We start from the raw sequence: 21,557 nt of genomic DNA, 5'->3' as shown, positions 1-21,557 counted from the left end.
AGAGATAGCAGGTGGTTTTTTTTTTCCCAGCTGCGGCAGGGGAGCGAGGAAGCACCCGGCTTGCTGCTTTCCAGTCAGCTTTTGGCCAGTTGTTTCAGTTTCTTGTTCTCCGGAGAGAGAGAGAGACTGAGAGTTGGACTTTGCTTTTTCTTCTCTGGAATTCTGGATTTTCTCCCTTTTATACTGGACTGCTTTCAACCTCAGAGCACATCGGGAGGACTTTCCATCGGGCACAGAGGGCCTGGCCCTGGGCCAAGCCCCAGCTCCGAGGAGACCAAAGGGAGGACTCTTAACACTTGCCCAGGTTTTTCCTCCACAGTGAAACATTTTATTATTTAGCCTTATTTTCCTTTTCCCATGTGTTTGGTAAATAAATAGTTTTATCTCCTTCACTTTCCTTCGAGGAAAATTTATTTTTTCCCGAACCTGGGGGGGAAGGGGTGGTTGTGCCTTCTCTCAGAGGATATATTTCTAAATTTGGCCAAACCGGAACAAGTTATTTTATCAGAAGGCTATAAAAGCTGGTCAAATACTAAAAATACCAGTGTGTTACCAGCTTTGACATATTGCTGCCCTTAATTCACACTTCAACTGTACATAATTTAAAGTGCATTAATAAATCATTTAATTATACATCTCACTAATAAATATTGAATACTTCACTGAATTCAAATATCATATAGCAATAGAAACATGAAGTAAAACCAAGTAAATAAAAATATTATTTTGTCACTCTAGCCATCTATATTTTATTTGCAGCTGAGTCCTTACAGGTTTCATTGCACATAGAAATTACCAAATGCATTAAGTTGGTGTGAATTCAGCCTTTAGGGAAATAAGTAGTAAAATGAATCTTATTACTACGTGTCTGGACTTAGAAAAAACCTGCTTTGTAGAAAACTATACCTTACCTACAATTGCACAAGTTTTAGAGATTTTGTCCAAGTATTTCGACCCATTGAAATAATCAGTTTTTGATTTTTCACAAACACTTCTGGTACTTTAATGTAAAATTGCTTCCTTTCCCTCCACTGTCCATCTTAAAAAAATATGATTCTACTCATCTTGCTCTTGTTAAAACATGAAAACCAAAAAGTTAAAATGTAGGAGGAATATAAGAACTTGTTTTCTGACACCTGATTTTACTTTGCAGGAAGGTTGAATGAATGATTATCCTATGATGATGAACAATGTAATCAATGAGGATATTCAGGATACGTTTAGGTAGCAGACATAGATGCCTTACCTGAAGTCAATTGATTACTCTAGGGAGAAGTAAAAGGTTAAAACCCTAGAATCACTTTCCATGTCAGGAATATATTTAGTTGTTATAAATAATTTGCAATACAATGTAAACTTGAGGTCATTATTACACATAAAGGACATTTGAACAGTAGAACGATGATAATGATTGATAAATCAATAGAAGAAATTCTTACCAAATTCTTTAGGGACAGTTATTGAATAATGACAAGTCTGTCCAGCAGTATAATTATGAGGATAATTTGGTGATAAAACCACTCCCTCTGATCCAGTATACTGCCCTCCACATGGTGCTGGAAAAAAACACAAAGAAACACATTATATTAATTAGAGTTGACTGTATTAGTTAAGCCTGAAAATAAAAATCTAAAGATCCCAAAATGACATTTTACTGGTTTTGCTTTTGTTTGGTTTACCTGTACTGCAATATTTAATTGTTTTTTCTCAGGATATAATTTTATTATAATTTCTTTAAAATTATAATACATGCAAGTTTTACTTGACTACAATTATTCCCATAGGACTGGAAGTATAAGTTATTTAATTGAAAGATACTGTAAAAAAAGACTTTCATTCGAATATCTGTCTATATCTATCCATGTTAAAAATAGGTCAGGAAAAAATATGGTACTGCATTAAAAAATGGCACAGAAAAATACGTAGATGTGCTGACACTACCCTGCACAGAATGCCAAGGATTCTGCTTTGTTAAGTATGGTTGTATTGCCTTTTTTTCATATCTTCCTATATGATTATGAAAAGAGCATGTAGATTATACATATGAAAAAATCCTTGGCTTTATATGTATATTAAAAAAACAACAGAAAGGTAAGAGAAATTTTTAGAGCTACAGAAGTTAGAAAGGATATTTAAGAACAGTGGAGCTCCAACCTCCATGACAAGTCAGGATTTATATGAGTAGTAGTTCGGTCTGTATCATGAGAAAAACAATAACAATGAATACATGGCATGTTCCTCCATGTATAGGCTGTAAGTGTGGCATACTAAGGGACTGATGGAGTGGCTGTTTTTAAGTTCAGACATGTCCTTGTGTTGGACATTGATTTGTATACACTGAAAACAAAGTATTGCTGTCACTCTTCTCTTTTGGAAAAGTCTGGCTTCCTATCAAAATCTTCATCAAAATATAAGTCTTGTATTAAATTAGTTACATGAATTTCAGTGCTCTTTTTATTGTGAGAAATTATTTAATAAAAAAACTATAGTTTTCACCAGAATAACAGATTTTTGTAAGAAGTTACCTTACCCAAAAAAACCAATAATGAAATTATTTTATAAATAAATAAATAGAAATAAGGTTATTAAAAATAGCATAGCCACATTAATTTGGTTTTAAGCAAGGAAAATATCATTCTGCTAAAAGGAACAAAGTAAATCAATATTACCCTGCTGTGGGCATCTTACATATAGCAGAGTGCAATCTAACACCTTCCTGGAAAGTAGCTCAGAGGAGGACCTGTGGCCCAGGTGGACAACAAGGTTGTTAGAGTGGGACTATGAAAGTACCCTGTTACCAACTCCTGGCTCTGCAGACCTAGCTCATGTGGAGCTGTGCCTTGTGAGTGAGGGCAGAGCCTGTCCTTGGCTCTTAGCCCTTGTTGAGCAGACCTGTTCTTTCTGCTCCCTGACACGTCTTCAAAACCATGCTTGAAATATCTCCACAAGTGTGACTTCCTTATAAAAAAAGGCAGCAATTAATACTACAAATCCTTCTCTTAGCTGCTTATATGAATTATTTAAAAATTCAATGTAATGATAGAAGATGAGAAGTTTGATCTATCAGTAGGTAGAATAGGATTATGTGGCTGAGGTGAAACTCAAATATCACAAGGAATTAGTTTATGGCATGAATTTAAAATCTTTACTATTTCCTTCTCTTTTTGCTTTGAGGATATCAGAAATTATGCCACAAAGTCTGATTACCACATGAAATTCTCAAGTCATGAACATTTCACTGGAATGAAAGTGTATCATTTTTAATTTAAAACAAACTCCAAAGTTATGGAGTTGTAGAAATGTTTCCTTCTAAGTTGTGTTTTTCTATAATTAAAAATCTAAAATTTTGCAGGAGATTATTTTTCACCATAAATAAACTAATACTTTATGGATTTTATTAGCTAATATATGTAAATTGTTTTTGATTTGTTAAAATTGTTCCATATGTATATATATACACAATACAAACACTGAAACAAGGAATAGAGGATAAATTAGTTAGCCATAGTTCTGAGATGTCACTTTAATTTTCTGCCTCAGTAACTATAATTCTTATTCCAAGCTGACAATTAATTCAGTATTGAGATGGTTATGGTATCCATTCTAAATAATACTGGGTGTATCAAGAATCTTACATATTACATTGTAATCATTATGAACATGTCTTGATTCCAGAGTTTAGAGACATTTTTAAATACTTAATACATTATTGACTAAGCTATAGTCCAACAGTCATCATGATTCTTATTTTTTGACCTCAGGTTTTTTTTTCTTACACAAGCTGTATGTGTAGAAAGTGTAAACAGCCTCAGGGACTGAGAAACTGAATTCACTGGGGGGACAAGGGAAATGGTAAGAAAACAGTACATACCATTACAAGATGGCAATGCTCTGTTCCATGCTGGTTTTCCATCTGCACCAATTACACATGTTATAGTTGAAGGCTCAATAATCTTATATCCAGAATCACACTGGTAAGTAATGGTTGAACCAAGCTTAAAGTCTGTTCCAATCCTTGTGCCATTCATGATGTTTCCAGGATCAAAACAAGCTTCCCGTGGCTTTTCTGTTAAAATGAATTACAATAAATCTATATACACTTTCAATTAAAAAGAACATCAAAAAGAAAAATTATCAGTGGTTTTTTTCAGTCAGTTTAAATTTTTCAATAACTTAGTACTATGTTATTCTTGTTGAATCATGGATCATGGATGTTTGCATAAGATTGGAAGAGGAAATTTTACTGAGAGGATCTAACCAAGAGCATTTTCTTCCTACCTTTTTTTAGCAGAACCCTCCAGAAGCTGAATGATTCCAATAAAGTTCAGTATTTCGTATTTAGAAGAAAAATGGCCAGTTCTAGAATTCACCACTTCTATATACATATATATTCTATAAATATATTGTTGACAAAAGGAAGATTATGGAAAATGTGGGTCCTCTCCAGAAAGAAATGGGAGACCTCATTACCCAGGACATGGAGAAGGCTCAGGTAGTCAATGACTAGGGCTTGTAGAAAAAGGACAAGGGGGACTAGCTTCAAACTGAAAGAGAGTAGGTTTAGATTAGATACAGGGAAGTAATTCCTTACCATGAGGGTGGTGAGGCACTGGAACAGGTTGCCCAGAGATGTTTTGGATGTCCCCTCCCTAGAAGTGTTCAAGGTCAGTTTGGATGGGGCTTTGAGCAAACCAGTGTAGTGGAAGGTGTCCCTAACATGGCAGGGGGGGTTGGAACTACATGATCTTTAAGTCCCTTCCAACTCATACTGTTCTATCATTTTATACATTTTATATAAAATATTGAATAATATACATAAGAAAAATGCTAATTATTAAGCAAAAGCATACTGTCCATTGAGTACAATAATTTTCTTAAAGACAGTATTCCGTTCTTGTATCTTTTATTTTTATCTCATTATAATTTCATTTAACTTCCAGTTGCATAGAGGAACTGATATCAGACTATGCTGAGAATAAAAAATAGACGCCCAGTAAAAATGTGTGTGTTCAATCACCGTCTTTATCTCTTTATCTCCTTCTGCTCAACACTTCATTTTCTTTCCTTGCAGGCCTTGCAGATTTCCTGGAACAAATTGCTTTCCCATTTTTTTGATATTTTGTTTAGACAGGGACAAACAGTCTAAGATTTCATTTATGGCAATATGACAATTACTTTGGGAAGAAGAACCTTGCAAGTATGGAGAATAATGCATGATTCTGGATGACAGAAGAAGACTAAATACAAAAACGATTTTATAGGTCTTTTTCACTCCTCTCTCTTTTATAGGTATATATTTTTTTGTATTTCTTAGATCTTTTTGTCTTTCATTTCTAGCATATACATTAATGTGGTTTGCTTCCATTGTCAAGAATAAGAAGCTGAGGCAGCACTTCTGCTGCTGAAAAACAGCTTGATAAAACTCAGCAAAGATTGTAATCAAGCCACAGACAGCATCTGTGACTGGAAAAGAAACCAGCATCTTCAATGATTTTCTGACTTTAATAAACAGTCAGCCTAACCCAGTCTCTATCTAGTAAGAGACACCCCCTCAAAAAAAAATGCAATTACTATCTAGTAGTATTTATTCAAAAATGCATTTGTAGATTCAAAACAATGTGGAAAGGAAAATGTATTAGCATGTATTGACAAGAAAGAAAAAACAGTCAGATGGCATTCTTGGGTAAGACAATTTCACTGTCGTAAAACTTTTTTCCAAATGTTACTTTTGATGTGCATCTTCTATCTATTTTTTTTCTTTTTCTGGAAGATGAAAAAGTGCATAAGTGATGTGAAAGAGATTTCATGAAATACGATTTCCATATTCCTTCACGTATTAACAGAAAATAGTTTTTAAAACATATGTTGATGCATCAAGGTATTTGGCAGTTCAGTTATGAGTACATACAGAAGTAAACAGATTTGAGTCTCAATAATCACTAAATAACATTTTTTCCTTTTATTTAGATTACCATGAGAACAGTACCTTTATAGTCAATGGCAAATCCTGACATTCCAACAGAAGCATCACTGCGAAAAGCCAGAAACAGACTGTTACCACTGCTCTCTATTCTTTCAGGAGCCTGTGAGCCTTGAAAACTGCCAATTAGAGGACTGTTGGAATCTTCTCCTTCATAAATATGTAGAAAATCATAACTGGGTTCCATATTGAAACTGAAAATAAAGGGAAAAAATAATTAAGTCTTCAAATTTTTTTAAATGAGTTAAACATTACTGTGACTGTAGCTGCCAATTTTCTGCCTAAACATTTTCTTCTCCAGAAATAAATGTCTTTTTAAATGTGATTCACAGTAAAAGTTCACTAACTTTCAATGTTCTTTTTACCATTTGTATGAACACATTCAGCTTTCTAAAAGCCATCATGAATATCCTCCCACCTATCTTAAATAACTTTATCAAGGTCATGGAATCACTTTCTTCAGAAAGGCTGCCTCTTACCAGTGACCACAGGAATGAACCAGAAAAGTAGCTTGAATTAAAAGTCCAGATTTAGTGGGCTAAACTGGATTATACTAATTCGACCCATTACAAACATAAGTTTATAATTTTAGAAGCAAGATGCTGTCATATGGATAGAACACTATCTTGGAACTTGCTTTTGTTCTTACCCAAAAGATATCAGACATGAGAAATTAATGTGAATTAATATTAATTCTCACCAAGCCATCTATGTTATGCTGTATTTGATGACACTTATATGTTTTACAAAGTAATTATGAAGATAATACAAATGGAATGTCTTTCAGAGGAATTTAATTGAGGTGAGTTCTGAGACAATGTAAAGATAAATCTCAGGCAGTTCTAGGAGAAATGCATACAGAGTTAGATAAAAGGATATACTAGGAACACAGAAGAAAATATAAGAAATTTGAAACTACATTAAAAAGGGCAAGCAAGGACTCAGTCAGTTGGATAGTTTTGGGTTTTTTTCTATTTATCTTTGTAGAACAAAATAAATAAATATGTCTTTTTCCCAAGTGTGACAGTCAGCTGTTTGTCTTTCTATTACACCAGTTAGTATTGTTAGATGCAAACTTTTCCAAATCATGTAAGACAGAAGGAATAATATCTTTAGCTAAGTAATCAGCAAGAAACATTTTGATAATGCCAAATGGAAACAGCTTCATATAATGAATAATATTTTATGCCCTATTTTCAAGAAGTAAGCGAAGCCAAAAAAATATTTTAAAATATTTGCTAAGACAGAAAATTTTTAGTTGAGGGTTTTAGAAGTGTTAAAAGGAATAGAAACCTAAGGGACAAAACCAAGGAAAATCAAATTGTACAGAGCAACAGTTTTCAATCTTTCTGTAGGAAACACACATTTGACAAAACATTTTACATCTCCTTATTCTCAGTCCACATTCACATCCTGTGCAGACACTGCTGCTTTCTCAAAGCCTGTTCTGTGAGAATAGCACAGGCCTCAGCTGTAGCATTCTGCCAAGTATGAGAAAGGTTTGGTGAAATGAACAGAAAATGGTATGTTAAGAAAGTAGGTTTTGCAGAATAATGTCAAAGAAACGTTATTTCCTCTGCTCTCCATCATCTGCCAAAGGTCTTGGGGGTCTGGGGAAGCCCCTGCTCTCTGGAAGGTGGCCAATGTTAATGCAATTTACAAGAAGGGTGTGAGAGAAGACCCAGGGAACTCCAGGCCTGTCTAACCTCAGCTACTGAAAACTGTGTGTATTATTAGACTGCAATAATTTAGAAAACTTATTGGAAGTATAGCATAAACAGAAAATTCCATTATATCGATCATATTGTACTCCTCATAACAATACTTCCAAACAAATCTGAATACTGAGTGGTTTCTTCCATCTTATTTGAAATGGAGCATTTGAGCCAATTATTTAGGAAATCCACAAAAATATGGTGCCTACTACACCTATCATGTGACATCTTCAAGAGTGTAATTAGTGGAGAACTATTGTCATCTATATGCTATTTGATCAAATACCTGAATAACAGAATTACCATATTTTTATTATATAATTTCAAGTACCTTAGGATTCCATTCTTCAATTTTGTGTCTATCAATAGTTTTTAGAAAATAAACTGCAGTCCATAATTAAAGAAACTGGATTTTTTTTTTGTTTGGTGTTGTTTGGTTGTTGTTGTTGTCTTGGTGTTATATTGATTTTTTTCACACAGAAAGGGTACAAATATTACACAGCTAAATTCTCAACCTAAAAGAATCACAATTGATCAACATTCCACTGAAGTCAACAGCAGTGTTTCCATTCTCTGCTTTAAAATCACACTTAAAACACAGTATCAAAAAATGAATAAACATTGCATTTGTATCCATAGATATAGCAAGCAAGATGATTATATAGGACTGATTCAATTAGAAACAATAAACAGAGTACATGAATATGACTATATCCCTGAACTTCAACTTGAAAAAATCTATGCAACACATATAAGTTGATTATGGAACACAGAGTAAATAATTGAAATTGTGATACAACATTATCTCAAAGTCTTTTATCTCTTGACTAAGTAGAACAATTTTTTTCTGATCTATTCACTTTAAGCAGAGTATATTAGGCTGTATTTCTAAAATCCTGTAAGAACTGACTTACAGATAGAATTTCCACTGCACTTTAAGTGCACCACATTTAAGTGTACCACATTATTAGATACAATAGCATAAATCAAGCATTTCAACAAATTGATAAGGTCTTTCAAGGATTTTTATTTGATATGTCACAGAAAGTTTTGTTCTTCAGGAATATATTGAATAGCAAAGATACTATATAGCTATATATTTTTTCTTTTACATTTTTTGGAATCAATGATACAGCATGTATTAGATATATGCTCCAGGATGTAGCCAGAGAATTTAATAAAAAGCTTTAAGAAATTATAAATATTGCCATTTTTAAATTTCAAACCCTTTAAAACAGAGACATTCATTGAGAAAAAGTACCTTTTGAATATCAAGGCAATGACAAAGTCAGGGTTTACTTTTATTCTCCAGTCACATTCTTTCCCAGGAGGATAAGGCTGTGGATAGTTAGGTGATAAAATAACTCCTGCTGGGCCTGTCAGGTTTCCCCCACAAGCAGCTGTCACAATGTAAAAAGAAATAGGAATATGGTCACATTTTAAATTCACAAGCACATACTAGCTGTTAAGTAGGAGCAAAATGATTTCTACATTCACCAATAATAATTTTTTAAAAAAAAACAGAACTTTCCTACTTCCTCTTAGCAAAAAAATTTTCTATTTGCCTTTTAAAAAAGTGACCTCTGTTCATATTCAAAAACAGCACAGGAAAAAATCTTTCTAAAGGCATAAAAAATATTAAGTTAATTAGGAAGTCCTGTATATTTTTGGTACTACTTAATCCTGTCTCTATCATGCAGAAAATTTCTTATATACTGGAAGTACTTTAAGAACTGGGAAAGCTCAGTAGTACGACTCAGGCTGCAGTTTCTATTGACCATAGATGTTGCAGAAATCAGTTTGATTCACTTAGAAAAGATATTACAAAAATCAAAAATTAAATACATTCATTTAGTTACCATGACTTGAATGAGACTTTTAAACAGATAAGGAATCCTACTCTCATAGATGATAATCACATAGAAGTCTAACAAAAAAAGTAAAGTAGTCAATACAGGCTGCACCTACATTACCAACTCAACCAGACTCAGAGAAACACATTTTAAGTGCAAACCAGTTGGTGCTAAGGATTTGGCATCTACACAAAACATTTTAAAGTGGTTTTTTTTCACACCATTCCACTTGTAAGTCAGCATACTAAAGTAAGGACTTTATGAAAATGTTAAAATTACATATAATGACTTTACAGAACTCTTAAGGTTTCTACTATTGTCATGTCTACACTAAAGATTATTTTAATATGCTTTCCCCTTCAAAGTCACCTTGAGCATATGGAAGAATAGCATGAACTATGCATATACTTTTTGACCAAAAGTATTTTCTCTTTCTTTCTGTCTTATTTCCTTTCTTTTATGTTTGTTTTGTTGGTGTTTTTTACTAGACAATAAAGAAATATGGAGTGATTATAATTGGTATTCAAAGTAAAAGTATGAATCTTCTAGACCTTTAGATACCATACATATATTATTTTAATTTTTTATTTAGATGTTTAATTTGTGAATGATCCCAATATGTTTAGTAAGCATTTTCATACTGCTTTGTATGCTGCTCATAAGGTATCCAGAAGAAAGTAAGCAGATAATGTGCTGCTCCAATTCTGTTACATGATATGGAGTCAGAGAAACTATCCTCCATTATCTTGAATCCTGCACAGTATTTTTACTTCAGAGAAACAGAGGGACTGCAGTTATTTGAGGATATGCTATTTTGGAAAGTGCCTCTCCAAAATGCCTTCTAGAAAGAAAAAGCATTATGTTTATTCCAGAGACTTTGTATCTGGGTTTTAGGATTGCTAAAGTAAGTCTTCATTTAATTATAAATCAGTAGGCAACAAAATAACAAGGATTTTAAAAATTACTATGCCTAGCAGATAAATTTCCATATGTTGGTTACTCTTACACTGATGACCTTAAAATACAATTCAGCAAGACTTCTAAGCCTGTAATTATTACTCTACTGACAAGAACTCCAGTGAAACCTTTATAAAATCTAGCACTATGGATCCACCCTCTCCTGGTGATATGGAAATATATCTAAGTTCTTTCAACAGCATTGTAACTTGGATCCCCTTTTCTGCATCTACTTTTCCCGATAAGTATCCATCTTCCAAGGTATTGCACAGGATGGGTATTTAATCTGTAAGATAACTCAGAAAGTTTTCAGAATAAATAATGGATCACAGTTATGTAACCAAACTATTACACAGAAGAACATTCTAATGAGACCATTTCAATATGATTTTTTTTATCCAAATCACCACTTCTGTTTAATTATTTCTATTAGACTTTGTCAATTTTAAACTTTTATGAAGTTTAAAGAATAAAGCAAGAGAATCACACCCAAAAATACTGTTAATCAAGAGAATGAGACTGACATTGTCTGTAAGTACAAAATAACTGAGTTCTGCAGAGATCATCGCCCCAGCAAGAGCACCATATGCCCAGTAACTGAACAAGAAATCTGATCTGTATTAGTCCTGAATAGAGACTAACATCTCATCTTAATACCTATGCATGTAGGAGGATCAGGTTGCCAGAAGAATCGGTTATTCAGTTGCACACATGTAATTTTAGCCTGTCCTTGCAGCTGATAGCCGGGGTCACACTGGAAGGTGGTGGTGTCTCCAGGTTCTCTGCTGTCTCCGTATCTAGTGCCATTCTGTGGTGTCCCAGGATCATTACAAGTTGATGCAATAGAAGCTGTAAGGGAATGATTAAATAAAAGCTGTAAGGTGTAGATACTTACTTACCATCCATAATTAAATGCACATGTTCACACTAGCATTCCAACCGGAGACAATATTATTTGCTCTTCAGTTAATACAGGAAGGCATTTTGTTCCTTTACTTTTACAAAAATCTGCCCACTGAGATACATCATGATTATGTTGACTTTCTGCCAGTATCTTTAGTATAAAAATGGCCTGAGAACTAGTAACTCCTTTTCTCACTTTAATATTCTGGTTATCAAAACAGATTTGATGCTGTTTGCACAATAGTGTATCATGTTGTAAATAATATTGTTTTATAGTCCTACTATACTGTAGCATGCAAATGCTGTTTACCGCCATCTGGCTAAATCAAATAGCAGTTTATGAAGCCCTGAAGTTTTCATTTCAGGGGCAAGAAACAACTTTCTTAGAGATAATTTAAACTGAACCTTAGCAAAATATCTCACTTATGATCAGTTCTCAGTAGCTGCATATGGATTTTTCTTTCTAAAAGAATAAATTCATTTAAAAAGCAATGTTAAACTAACCCTCAGTATGGGATGACTTAAAGCAAGTAATCACCTAGAAAGTGGATACACAAATCTACATCTACTGTGGATTTTCGGAAGATGCCAGGTCTCTTCTGGCTTCGGGTTCTTTTCTACTGGCTTCAGGTATTCAGACATCCTGAGTTGCAACAAACTTTGCAGTCTTCCAAAGGAAAGGAGGTCCCATCTCTGGAGACTAATGTCTCTACTGAATTGCACTCTGTTTCCTACCAGTCCTTACCCAAACATCTTTTTCAAAGAACTTACTACAACTGTGAACAAAAGCCAAAATAAGAAGTCATAAATCCAGTGTCACAATTGTCATTAATGGTACTGGTGTCTACCACCAATATGCAACCTTCCTGACCATAATGATCCATTTTCTGAATTAACAGCTGCATGTATTCCTTCTGTCCACACCAAAAAAGTATACCACTATAAGAAACAGCAAGAGCAACTAAATATTTGCAAACTTGAAACAACTACCAGATTGTACTTTTTTTACCCTGCATTGTAAATTTTCACAAGGGAGAAAGGTTGAAAAAAAAAAAAAAAAGAGTAAAATAAGAAGCAACCATTTTGGATTCTTAAAGCAGTTTTATGCATGTTCAAGCAAATGGGTAGTCACAGATAAATCGCAGAAATTGTAAAACATCTTTGTGGGAGAATTTGTGGATTATTACAATTAACACACTAGAAACACACAAACTTTGTTTAACATTTTATTGTTCATAGGTTCCTTGTTTCCATTCCAAAACAATAGATCTCATACTTTGGATCATTCCTATATGCAAATGAAGTAAAAGATATGGCAGGTTTTTAACCGTGATGGAATTTTTCCACTAGGAATTACAGTAATAGCTGTCACTACTAATGACTACTGTAAGCATTCCCCAGGCACCACTCTGACAACTTACCTGACACCCCATAGTAGTGCAGTTTACTAAAAGTATGTTTGGCCACAAGGGAATGAAAGCATGGTCATGACCTCAGAGAAGTTTCTCCTGATTTGACAGACAGCAACAGCTCTGAACAATGGATCGCTCTAGTGCTTATTCGTTAAAGACTTTCAATTCTTTCAAGTAAATGAGCACAAGCCTATCCCTATCATTAGCTGTTGTCTTTTTTTTAAACATATCTCTGAATAGATTAATTTTCTTCTTAAAAGGTTATGTTATGTAATATTTCCACAAACAACACTTTCCCATTCTGCGTCAAGTATCCATCCATTAGAAGGGACTGATGCCTTCTAATATTAATTTCACTGTTAATCTCAATTTCTTATATGCAAAGTTCTAAATTTTAAAAATTATCACAGATATTTAATAAACAAAATGTTCTTTACACTGTTCGTCATGCAGCCTCAAAAGTTATTTTATGTATTTGAAACCAACAACTTTTTATTGTGCCAAATACACTTGATCCTAATTAAATAGAACACCAGACATTTAAGCACTGATGTGTCATCTAGTAAAGTGAATATTTAGACAGACTGTCAACTTTTCAACTTGCCTCCTTTCCAAGTTGTTTCATTTCTCAAGAATCCCAAGAGATTCCGTAACTGTATGAAAATTACAAGTCTGATATTGCTTCATTTGCTATTTTGCAAATATCTGAAGTGTATAGAGGTCATATGCATTTTTAAGTAATTCAGAAATTAAAAATTACCAGCTTTCCATCACTGCTCTTCTTTTATAACATTTAACAAGTAAAACATACACACTGTAAAACAAGGAAATCAATAACTTCCTTTTAGGCTCAAGGATACAAAATTAAACTAAACTACAGAGTTATACTATTAAAAAATGACTGAGAAAAATTAGGTTACTTAAACAGCATAGCCAGGAGATGAGATGCGAATGCCACTAAGCTGGAAAATAAATAATTGCTGCTTCTCAGCTCTTGCATATGTGCTCCAAGCCTTAAGCTTAGATGATACTCAGTGGGCTATAAACTAATCCTCTGTACAGATTTCCCGTCACTTACTGTCTCCTCTGCTCAGAGAGGAACAAGCTTCTGTGTGCATTAAAGATGGAACTTAGAGGTAGGTTCCAGAAGAACAGACAGCTGGGAAAAACACAGATTGCTAAGGAGTTTTCAGACCTCCATATGTAGACAGCCCCTGTGTTAAGCCTCCCTGTTTCTAATTTAAGAATCTTTCACAATCCCTATTGAGATTTTATTTTGTATTTGGTCCTCAAATTATATTTCAAAGTTGATTTAAAATTGAACTGAAAATCAATAGGAAACTGCTTTCAAGAAAATGACACTGTGTATTTGCAAGGCTGCAGACCTGTGAGAAAAATGATAGATTTTTGGTTAATTTATCTTTTACTCTTTTTTTTTTTATATATAAATTTTATCTTGTTTTCTCTTGTACCTCAAGGAAATAAAAACATTGCCTCCATCCATATAATTTTCACTGTCTGTGGTAATAATTATTTAAGCCATTTGCTGTAGTGTTGTGCTACAGACAGTATATTTTTTCTAGTCCACATGGTTATAGAAACAATATAGACTTTTCCAGGCATTTAAATTGCACAAGATTCCCCGTTTAGTGTATTATGTTTGGATAATAATAAGCCTGAAAAGGAATTTTGCATATCAAAGCTGAGACGTATGTAGGATTTTCAGTGATTTCAGACTAACATTTCAAAATGACAAAGAATAATGTTTGTTTTCTAAAAAGTAACTCACATAACATGTGTAAATGTAAAGACTAAGTACTTTGCAAATTAGCATGAACAACATATTTAAATGTCATGTATTGTCCAAGAATGTAAAGAAAAAAGAAACCCAAATGCCAGTGCAGCCTCTTAATTAAGGTCTGGAGATAAAAAGCTCGTAAGTTTAGAGATAACCACCAAAGTAACCTATAAGATTCATTTTTGCTTAGTTCCATAGGAACCAAATGAAGAACTACTACCCCCCTATGAGGCTGAGGATGCCTTCCCCAGGCCATGGATTAGATGATGGATAGGAGTACAATGACAGTTTCATTACCACGGTTTCATCACTATGTTATTGTGAGCATGAAATGCAACATTTATAACATCACAGACAGCAAAAGACACTGAACTATGAAATTATTAGGTTACAGACTTGAAAAGGGTTGAATTCTTGTGTCTTGTGACCTTTTATTTTTATTTTAACAACGGACGTCTTAATGGATTTTATTTTTATCAAACTCAAAATTTATTGAGTTAGTAAGGCAGATATGTGATTATACATTATGCACTGTAAATTTCTTTTAAAATATATTTTTGTGCTATCCCCCTTTTCCCAAATAATTAATTGTCAACCAATCTGGAACAATTACATTATGAATTCTAGCAATGAAGATTCTGTAATGGAAATACTTATACTATTTAAATGTGGCAGCTTATGCCATTAGGCAAGTGATTAAAAGATATTTCAACAATAAAGGAACAATTTTCAAGACAACAGTACTCAGTTCAACATAGGTGACACAGTTACTGTAAAAGTTGCTGCAGAAAAGCAAATGATCAAAAGGAATTGCAAAGCATGACAAAAGCAGAAATCATTGCTTAAACAGATTTGTCAGATTAAGCCCAATGCCATTAGGAACAACCAAACAGCTGATAGTTAAGCTTTTGCCAGAGGAAGTGAGTTGTCAACAGATGTCTCAACATCTGACAGAATAATTTTCAAATAATTGTTCTAATTATAATTGGTGTAACTTGCTTATTTGTATTATCATAATTGGTAACTTGTGCTGTTAAATTAAATATTTAGTCAAGCATTTTTACTCACCATTGCTTATTTCTGCATATACTTCAAGAGCAAAATTTAAAAATATTGAGGAAGCAAGAAAACAACCGAAAAATCAAAAGTGGACAACCAACTATACAAATGCCTTCATTTTGTATCTTTGCATCTTCTAATAAGACAGAAATATTACAATAAATTGAGAAAAAGTGCCTTGCTACTTTAGTAACATCTTGACAGTTGTTTTATACTAACAAAAAAAAAAATCACATCTTTGCTTTTATGAAAGCAGAGATAGGCACATTTTTAATTAAAATGTATGCTTACAGAATACTGTAACTAAGAGAAATTAACAATGCTGCAGAACCAGAGATAGGCATAGAATATTATCATAGATAGGTCTGATTCTAGAAAAGCCAGACATCTCAAAAAAATTATTAGGGTTTTTTTTAATTTTAAGAAGACGGCAAATAAAATCCTTTGATGCATTATTTGCCTTGAGGACCAAAATCTGTAAAACCACCTAAAGGACTATAAATTCACCATTAAGTTGAAGAAAAGGATGCAGTTCTCTTAAGTTACAACAGCTGAGAATTTAGTTGAAGAAAAAAAAGGATAGACTGTAAGGGTAGAACTAATATTGGATATTTTTAAACTAAGACTATCAGAGCCCGTAAGAGTTACAGTATGACTAGAAACTACCAGTGCTTCTACTATCATCTGTCACTTCTATTGTTTTTGCTAAATATCAAGTAAAAAAATTATACTGTTAGAAATAAAAACCCTCAATAAAATAAACTTTAGGTGAATAAAAGCAATGGACCATCCATTAACATGGGATCCAAGTGCTTACAGAAGTCTAGAGTAGATGAAGATTAAACATTCAGGGCAAGATTGATCTGCTTCAACGTAGGTGACTAGTCTCATTTCAGATCCCTTATCATATCCAAGGAATCAGCACATGAATGGAAGATAGGAGCGAGAACTTATGGCTGTGTGACCTTCTGCAGTGGCAGATGGAGACTAGCCAGCACACTTTATGACATCTCAAAGGAAACTAGACACCTGGGAAAAGACAGATAGGATTCATTTCATCTGTCCTTAAATATTCAAAAGTTTGAAAATTACTAGTAGTATATCTAGACCTGTAGCTGATAAGAAGAAAAATGGCAACTGCAGATGGAAATTTATCCCATTTACCTTAGATATGTACTACAGAATTAAGCTAGGTTAGATAGCACTTTTTTAATGGTTAACTTATGAAAGAAGTTTTTGCTGCCAGTAATTTTGTTTCTTTGCAATAAAGAAGCCAAATACCAAATCTGCTTATACCCTTGTGCCAGAAGGAACTGGTCAACATCTCTACTTGTAATACATAGCTTAAATGTATTTAATCCCCAGAATAAAGGTCAGTTTTGTACACTGAACTTCATTTTTTGGCCCTTTATGCATAACTAAATGGTAATTAAGTTTTAATGAAAAGCATTAGACTGATTACAATCAACATAATCACTTGTCAGTTCATGTCCTCATGCTCTACATGCTGAGCTGAGTGGGTAAGACAGGGCACTTTAACGTTCAAACATTTTGCAAGATTCAGCCAATTACTTTTTTTTTTTTAATTAAAATACCTCTAATTACACTTACAATAAACAGTAAGTAATTTATAAGTGATATTTTCTGATCTACCTCAAACTACCCTTTCACAGCACCTCTTTTTTAGTCAGAGGCAGTTACGGCATTCTAGAATGCAAAGTATAGAGACTAATTAGCACATTCACAGCACAATGAAACAAATTCACCAGATGCAAATTAGCACTTCAATGTTTTGTGTTTAAGTTACTCATTTGATCTGATACTCAGAAATGTATATCCTTTATATGATTCCATAAAGGGATGTTCATGAATGCAGACACTCATCCCAACTGCATAATCCAATACGGAAGCTGCATTATTGAAGGTTTTCCAATTCTGTGCAATTCTGAACCTGAAATTTACTTCTTCAATTATAATTAGCAGCTAAATGAAATACTCATTAACAGATGCAACACTTGAAAATCCTTCACATGACACAAAGACAGAAAACTTCACCAATTACCTTCATAGAACACATAATAAAACGTCTGCATCTTCTGCAATTGCCAAAAAAAAAGTTTGAGCAATTCAGAAATCTTTTACATATTGAGTTACAAACTACTAAAGTACTGAAATGTCAATATTCTGTGCAGCTTTGCTACAAACTGTCTGACAGTTTGAACACATGATGAATACTAAAGCATGTAAAGATTCCCAGTTAGCCATAGATTAATTACACTAAGTCCTTTACATATCAAGGCCACAGTGGTCTGCACATTGCCTCAAGAAGACTAAATAAACTAGACTCTGATTTTTAGATTAAATAACTAAACATTTACTTTAACATATTCCTTAAATCTTATTTTTTACTCCTTACAATTTAAATATTAGTGACATATTCCACTTGTCAAACAGAGTGAATGAAACTCTTTTCCCTCTACTTGAGCACTCAGCTCTTCATCACTAATTCCAGTTAATTCCAGTAAGAAATACTCTGCAATTGCCAGCATGATCACTCAGTGCATCCATCAGATATTGTACTAGGACGGGAAAAACAGTTATTCTCTCTTAAAGCATTCAATTGTCTTCTACTTATTAGTAGTACCACTGAAGGTTAAGGAATGTGTTGGTAAACAGAACTTCTTAAATATTTCTGTCCTTTCAAAATCTGTGCATAAAGGTATTTTCACATAATACAGTGTTAAACGTATTTGTTAATCCTGCCCCTGACAGGGGAAAAATCCCCAATTTATTTCCACAAATGTAAAACTTATCATGTAAAAAAACCCCTTTTCATGTAAAACATGAAAAGCAGCATATTCCATAGCACACTGGTGAGAATTTTTAGAAACATTTTTTCTGCTTTTTGTCTTTAATTCATTTTACATACTTTCAACTAGGTTTTTTAGGCTGATGAAAGAGTGTTTTGGGGAGGCAGATACAGCATTCCAAAAAATACAGGAAAATGAAGTAAAATGCATTATTTAGAGACTAGAAAACCCCCAAGTTTATATCTTTATGTGAATAATAATGACTGAAAGCTGGTTAGAACCCTTTACTTCTGAATGACATATCTATGGAGAACAATACCACTCGCACACATTAATCCATAATTTTCATATGTCTTGATCAGAAATACATACATTGTATCTAGCCATTTAAGGATGCAATGACTGAATCAAAGACAATGATACAGTCTCCTGTGTCCTGCCCCTGGTCTTTAAGTCAAAATAACGTAGAAAAACTCCACATACCCAGTTTTAAAATATTGATCACTTGTACAATGTTGATCATAGCTTCTCTATAACACAGAGAAGCTTTCGCTTTATACTTAAAGATCAATTTGATTAGTTTAATACTAAATTTTTAAGTGTATTTCAATATGGTAAGGCGTGTTTTAATTTTTAGCTTAATCATACAAAGAATATTTAAGATCATAAAAATCATGCATCATGCAGCCAGTGTTTCGAGGAAAAAAATGTCCAACCAACATAAACTATAAACATAAAATAATACATTATTAGGTAGCACTAGTGGGAATATTTATTGGTGCTGAAGAAAAGTTCTGTATTTACAGACCATTCTGACTTGTTAAATAGTGCCAATTAGATAGCGCTAGGTCTGCAATTGCTGTAGAAAACAAGGAATAAAAAAACCTAAAACATTCAAAGCAAATCCAAATATTCTCCCTAGTTGTAGCCATTTGTGTAAACACATAACATAATGAAAATAATATAATCTCTTTTCTTCTAAAGACTGTGGAAGCTGCAAGATGAGAACGAGTTATTAAGTACAGGAATAATATATATAAATAGGGTATGAAACTATTATATTTGAGAAGAAAAATATTTACATACTTGAAAATTGAATGGAGAAGCCTGATTTGCTGATGAAGAAATCACTGTCAAATTGTAATGTTAATGAGTTGAAAGTGCTGTGAATATCCTCTGGAAGAGCTGAGCCACTCCACTCTTTGAGAAGTATGCTGCTCTCAACAGGCCCATCCCATACCTTCAAGATGTCATGAGCAACCTCAGTATCAAAAACAATAAAATGCAAACTGCAAAGAGAAAGTAAAAGCACTGTGCATAAATTGTTAAACATAATTACACAAAATTCCAAGCAATCTTTCCCAAACTGTTGTTTTAAGATGTTTAGGACTGAAGAAGAGCTGGTGGTCCTGCAGAGTTATTCATTTTTCCTGTTGAACATGCTGATCGTGTAGGACACATGCAGTTCTATTTTATAAATGTCTCAATGACAAAAAATGCCATTATGGGGGTAAGTCCTCAAGACTTAATTTATAAGTCTGTAAATTATCTTATTTTGATGATGAATATTTTAAGGTATACAAACTGTGATATCATCAAAGATTTCCTCTTTTTATTCAAGTGAGGATATCAGGAATGCTGTTTTGCTAGAATTATATGCCATTGAAAAAAATGCAGTAGCTACTGGACAGTAGAACACATAGTAAAAGAAGTCCTGTCAACATGACATTTCCTTTCCTATACAAAAAAGAAAAAAATATAATGGATTGGCTTTTTGCTAAAATTCATAAAATATAAACTGTATTATAATAAAATAATCTGTATTTACCTCCAAGTGAAGAATTAAATTTATTAAGGTATTCAGGAATGTTATCTTACTAGTCAAAATATGTGCATTGTCTCCCAGTCTTGAATATTTACATTCTTAATGCTGAAGAAATCTAATAGGTAAATATCAAAATGTCTTTTTTATTTTTTTTTTTTTCAAATAGTTGTGTGATGACATTTCTTCATCTTATTAGTCATTAACTGCAAATCATTAATTTGAAAATTGTTATTTAAACAAAAATGTTGCATTGAAATAACACATGATGGTGTAAATTCAATATTTGGCTTAGTGAAACAGGATTACAAAAGAAAAAGGGGAAAAACTTCCCACTGAATAACTTGTCATTTACTTATATTGTTTTGTCTGTGACTCCCTTTCAAATCAGAATATTCTGTGATTATGTTTGTCTTCCAGAGAAACACATACTGGAGGCCGACTCCCAAAGAGGTGGCTGGCCATCACCTACTGATAGGAAGTAGACAATAAATATTTTGTTTTCCTCTACCTCTATGCATGGACAACCTTTGCTTTTTTTTCTTTTTTTTTTTTTTTTTTTTTGTATTAAACTAACTTTATTTTGACTCACAAGGGGTTTTCTCATGGTATTTTCTCCCTGGCCCATCCTGCTAAGGAGGTGGTATCCAGACAATGTCAACCCACCAAAGACTTTTTCATGGCCCAATGTGGGTCTTGAAATAACATCAGTTTTGAACAAAGGTGCTGTAAATATGTAATTGTGAAGTTCCTGTGCAGGTCATAGTGTTTGTTGGCTTCACTGATTATCTCTTTATTTTGCTGAATTTGGGAACATGTTAATTCAGACAGTGGGTCTGTGCTTTGCCCTGGCATCGATGGCCTTGCTGTGCTGGCAGAGCCGTCTTGTGGAGAGGATGAGGGAATGCAATGTTCTTTTCCTACCCGTTGCAATGTTCTTTTCCTACCTGTGGTTCAGAGGAATTGCTTTATTATGCAGATTCCTGAGGTTCTTGCTCAAGAACCTCAAGCTGTTTAATACAACTAATTAACACGATAACATATTTTGTACATGTGGGGTTTGTGGAATCTGGTGTTATCCTGGTGTAAAAGAAAATTTTGGGTGAGGCAATACTCAGAGAGAGGTGCCTTGAATGCTGGTTATCTTGTTCTGTATCCAGGGACTTTACACCTGAACAGGCAAGCAACCCTGGAAAACTGATGCAACAGCTTATAGAAATGTATCTTGACTACCCCAGTGGAAACCAG

The 21,557-nt window shown here is 33.5% G+C and overlaps 1 protein-coding gene across 1 annotated transcript in view; it reads right to left on the bottom strand.

Moving 5' to 3' along the window:
- The window catches only part of CSMD1 (CUB and Sushi multiple domains 1), a 1,120,396-nt gene that overhangs the window by 172,033 nt on the left and 926,806 nt on the right, over positions 1-21,557 (bottom strand). Inside the window, exons 26-31 of the mRNA XM_069011476.1 lie at positions 19,574-19,776; positions 11,163-11,354; positions 8,957-9,095; positions 5,987-6,174; positions 3,872-4,066; positions 1,440-1,556 (exon numbers count right to left, since the gene is read on the bottom strand). Of these exons, the coding sequence (XP_068867577.1) occupies positions 1,440-1,556; positions 3,872-4,066; positions 5,987-6,174; positions 8,957-9,095; positions 11,163-11,354; positions 19,574-19,776 (1,034 nt within the window). The remainder of the gene's footprint in view (positions 1-1,439; positions 1,557-3,871; positions 4,067-5,986; positions 6,175-8,956; positions 9,096-11,162; positions 11,355-19,573; positions 19,777-21,557) is intronic.

Source organism: Aphelocoma coerulescens, chromosome 3, assembly GCF_041296385.1.
Source record: "Aphelocoma coerulescens isolate FSJ_1873_10779 chromosome 3, UR_Acoe_1.0, whole genome shotgun sequence".
NCBI classification, from domain to species: domain Eukaryota; kingdom Metazoa; phylum Chordata; class Aves; order Passeriformes; family Corvidae; genus Aphelocoma; species Aphelocoma coerulescens.
This window is presented reverse-complemented; position numbering and strand designations above follow the sequence as displayed.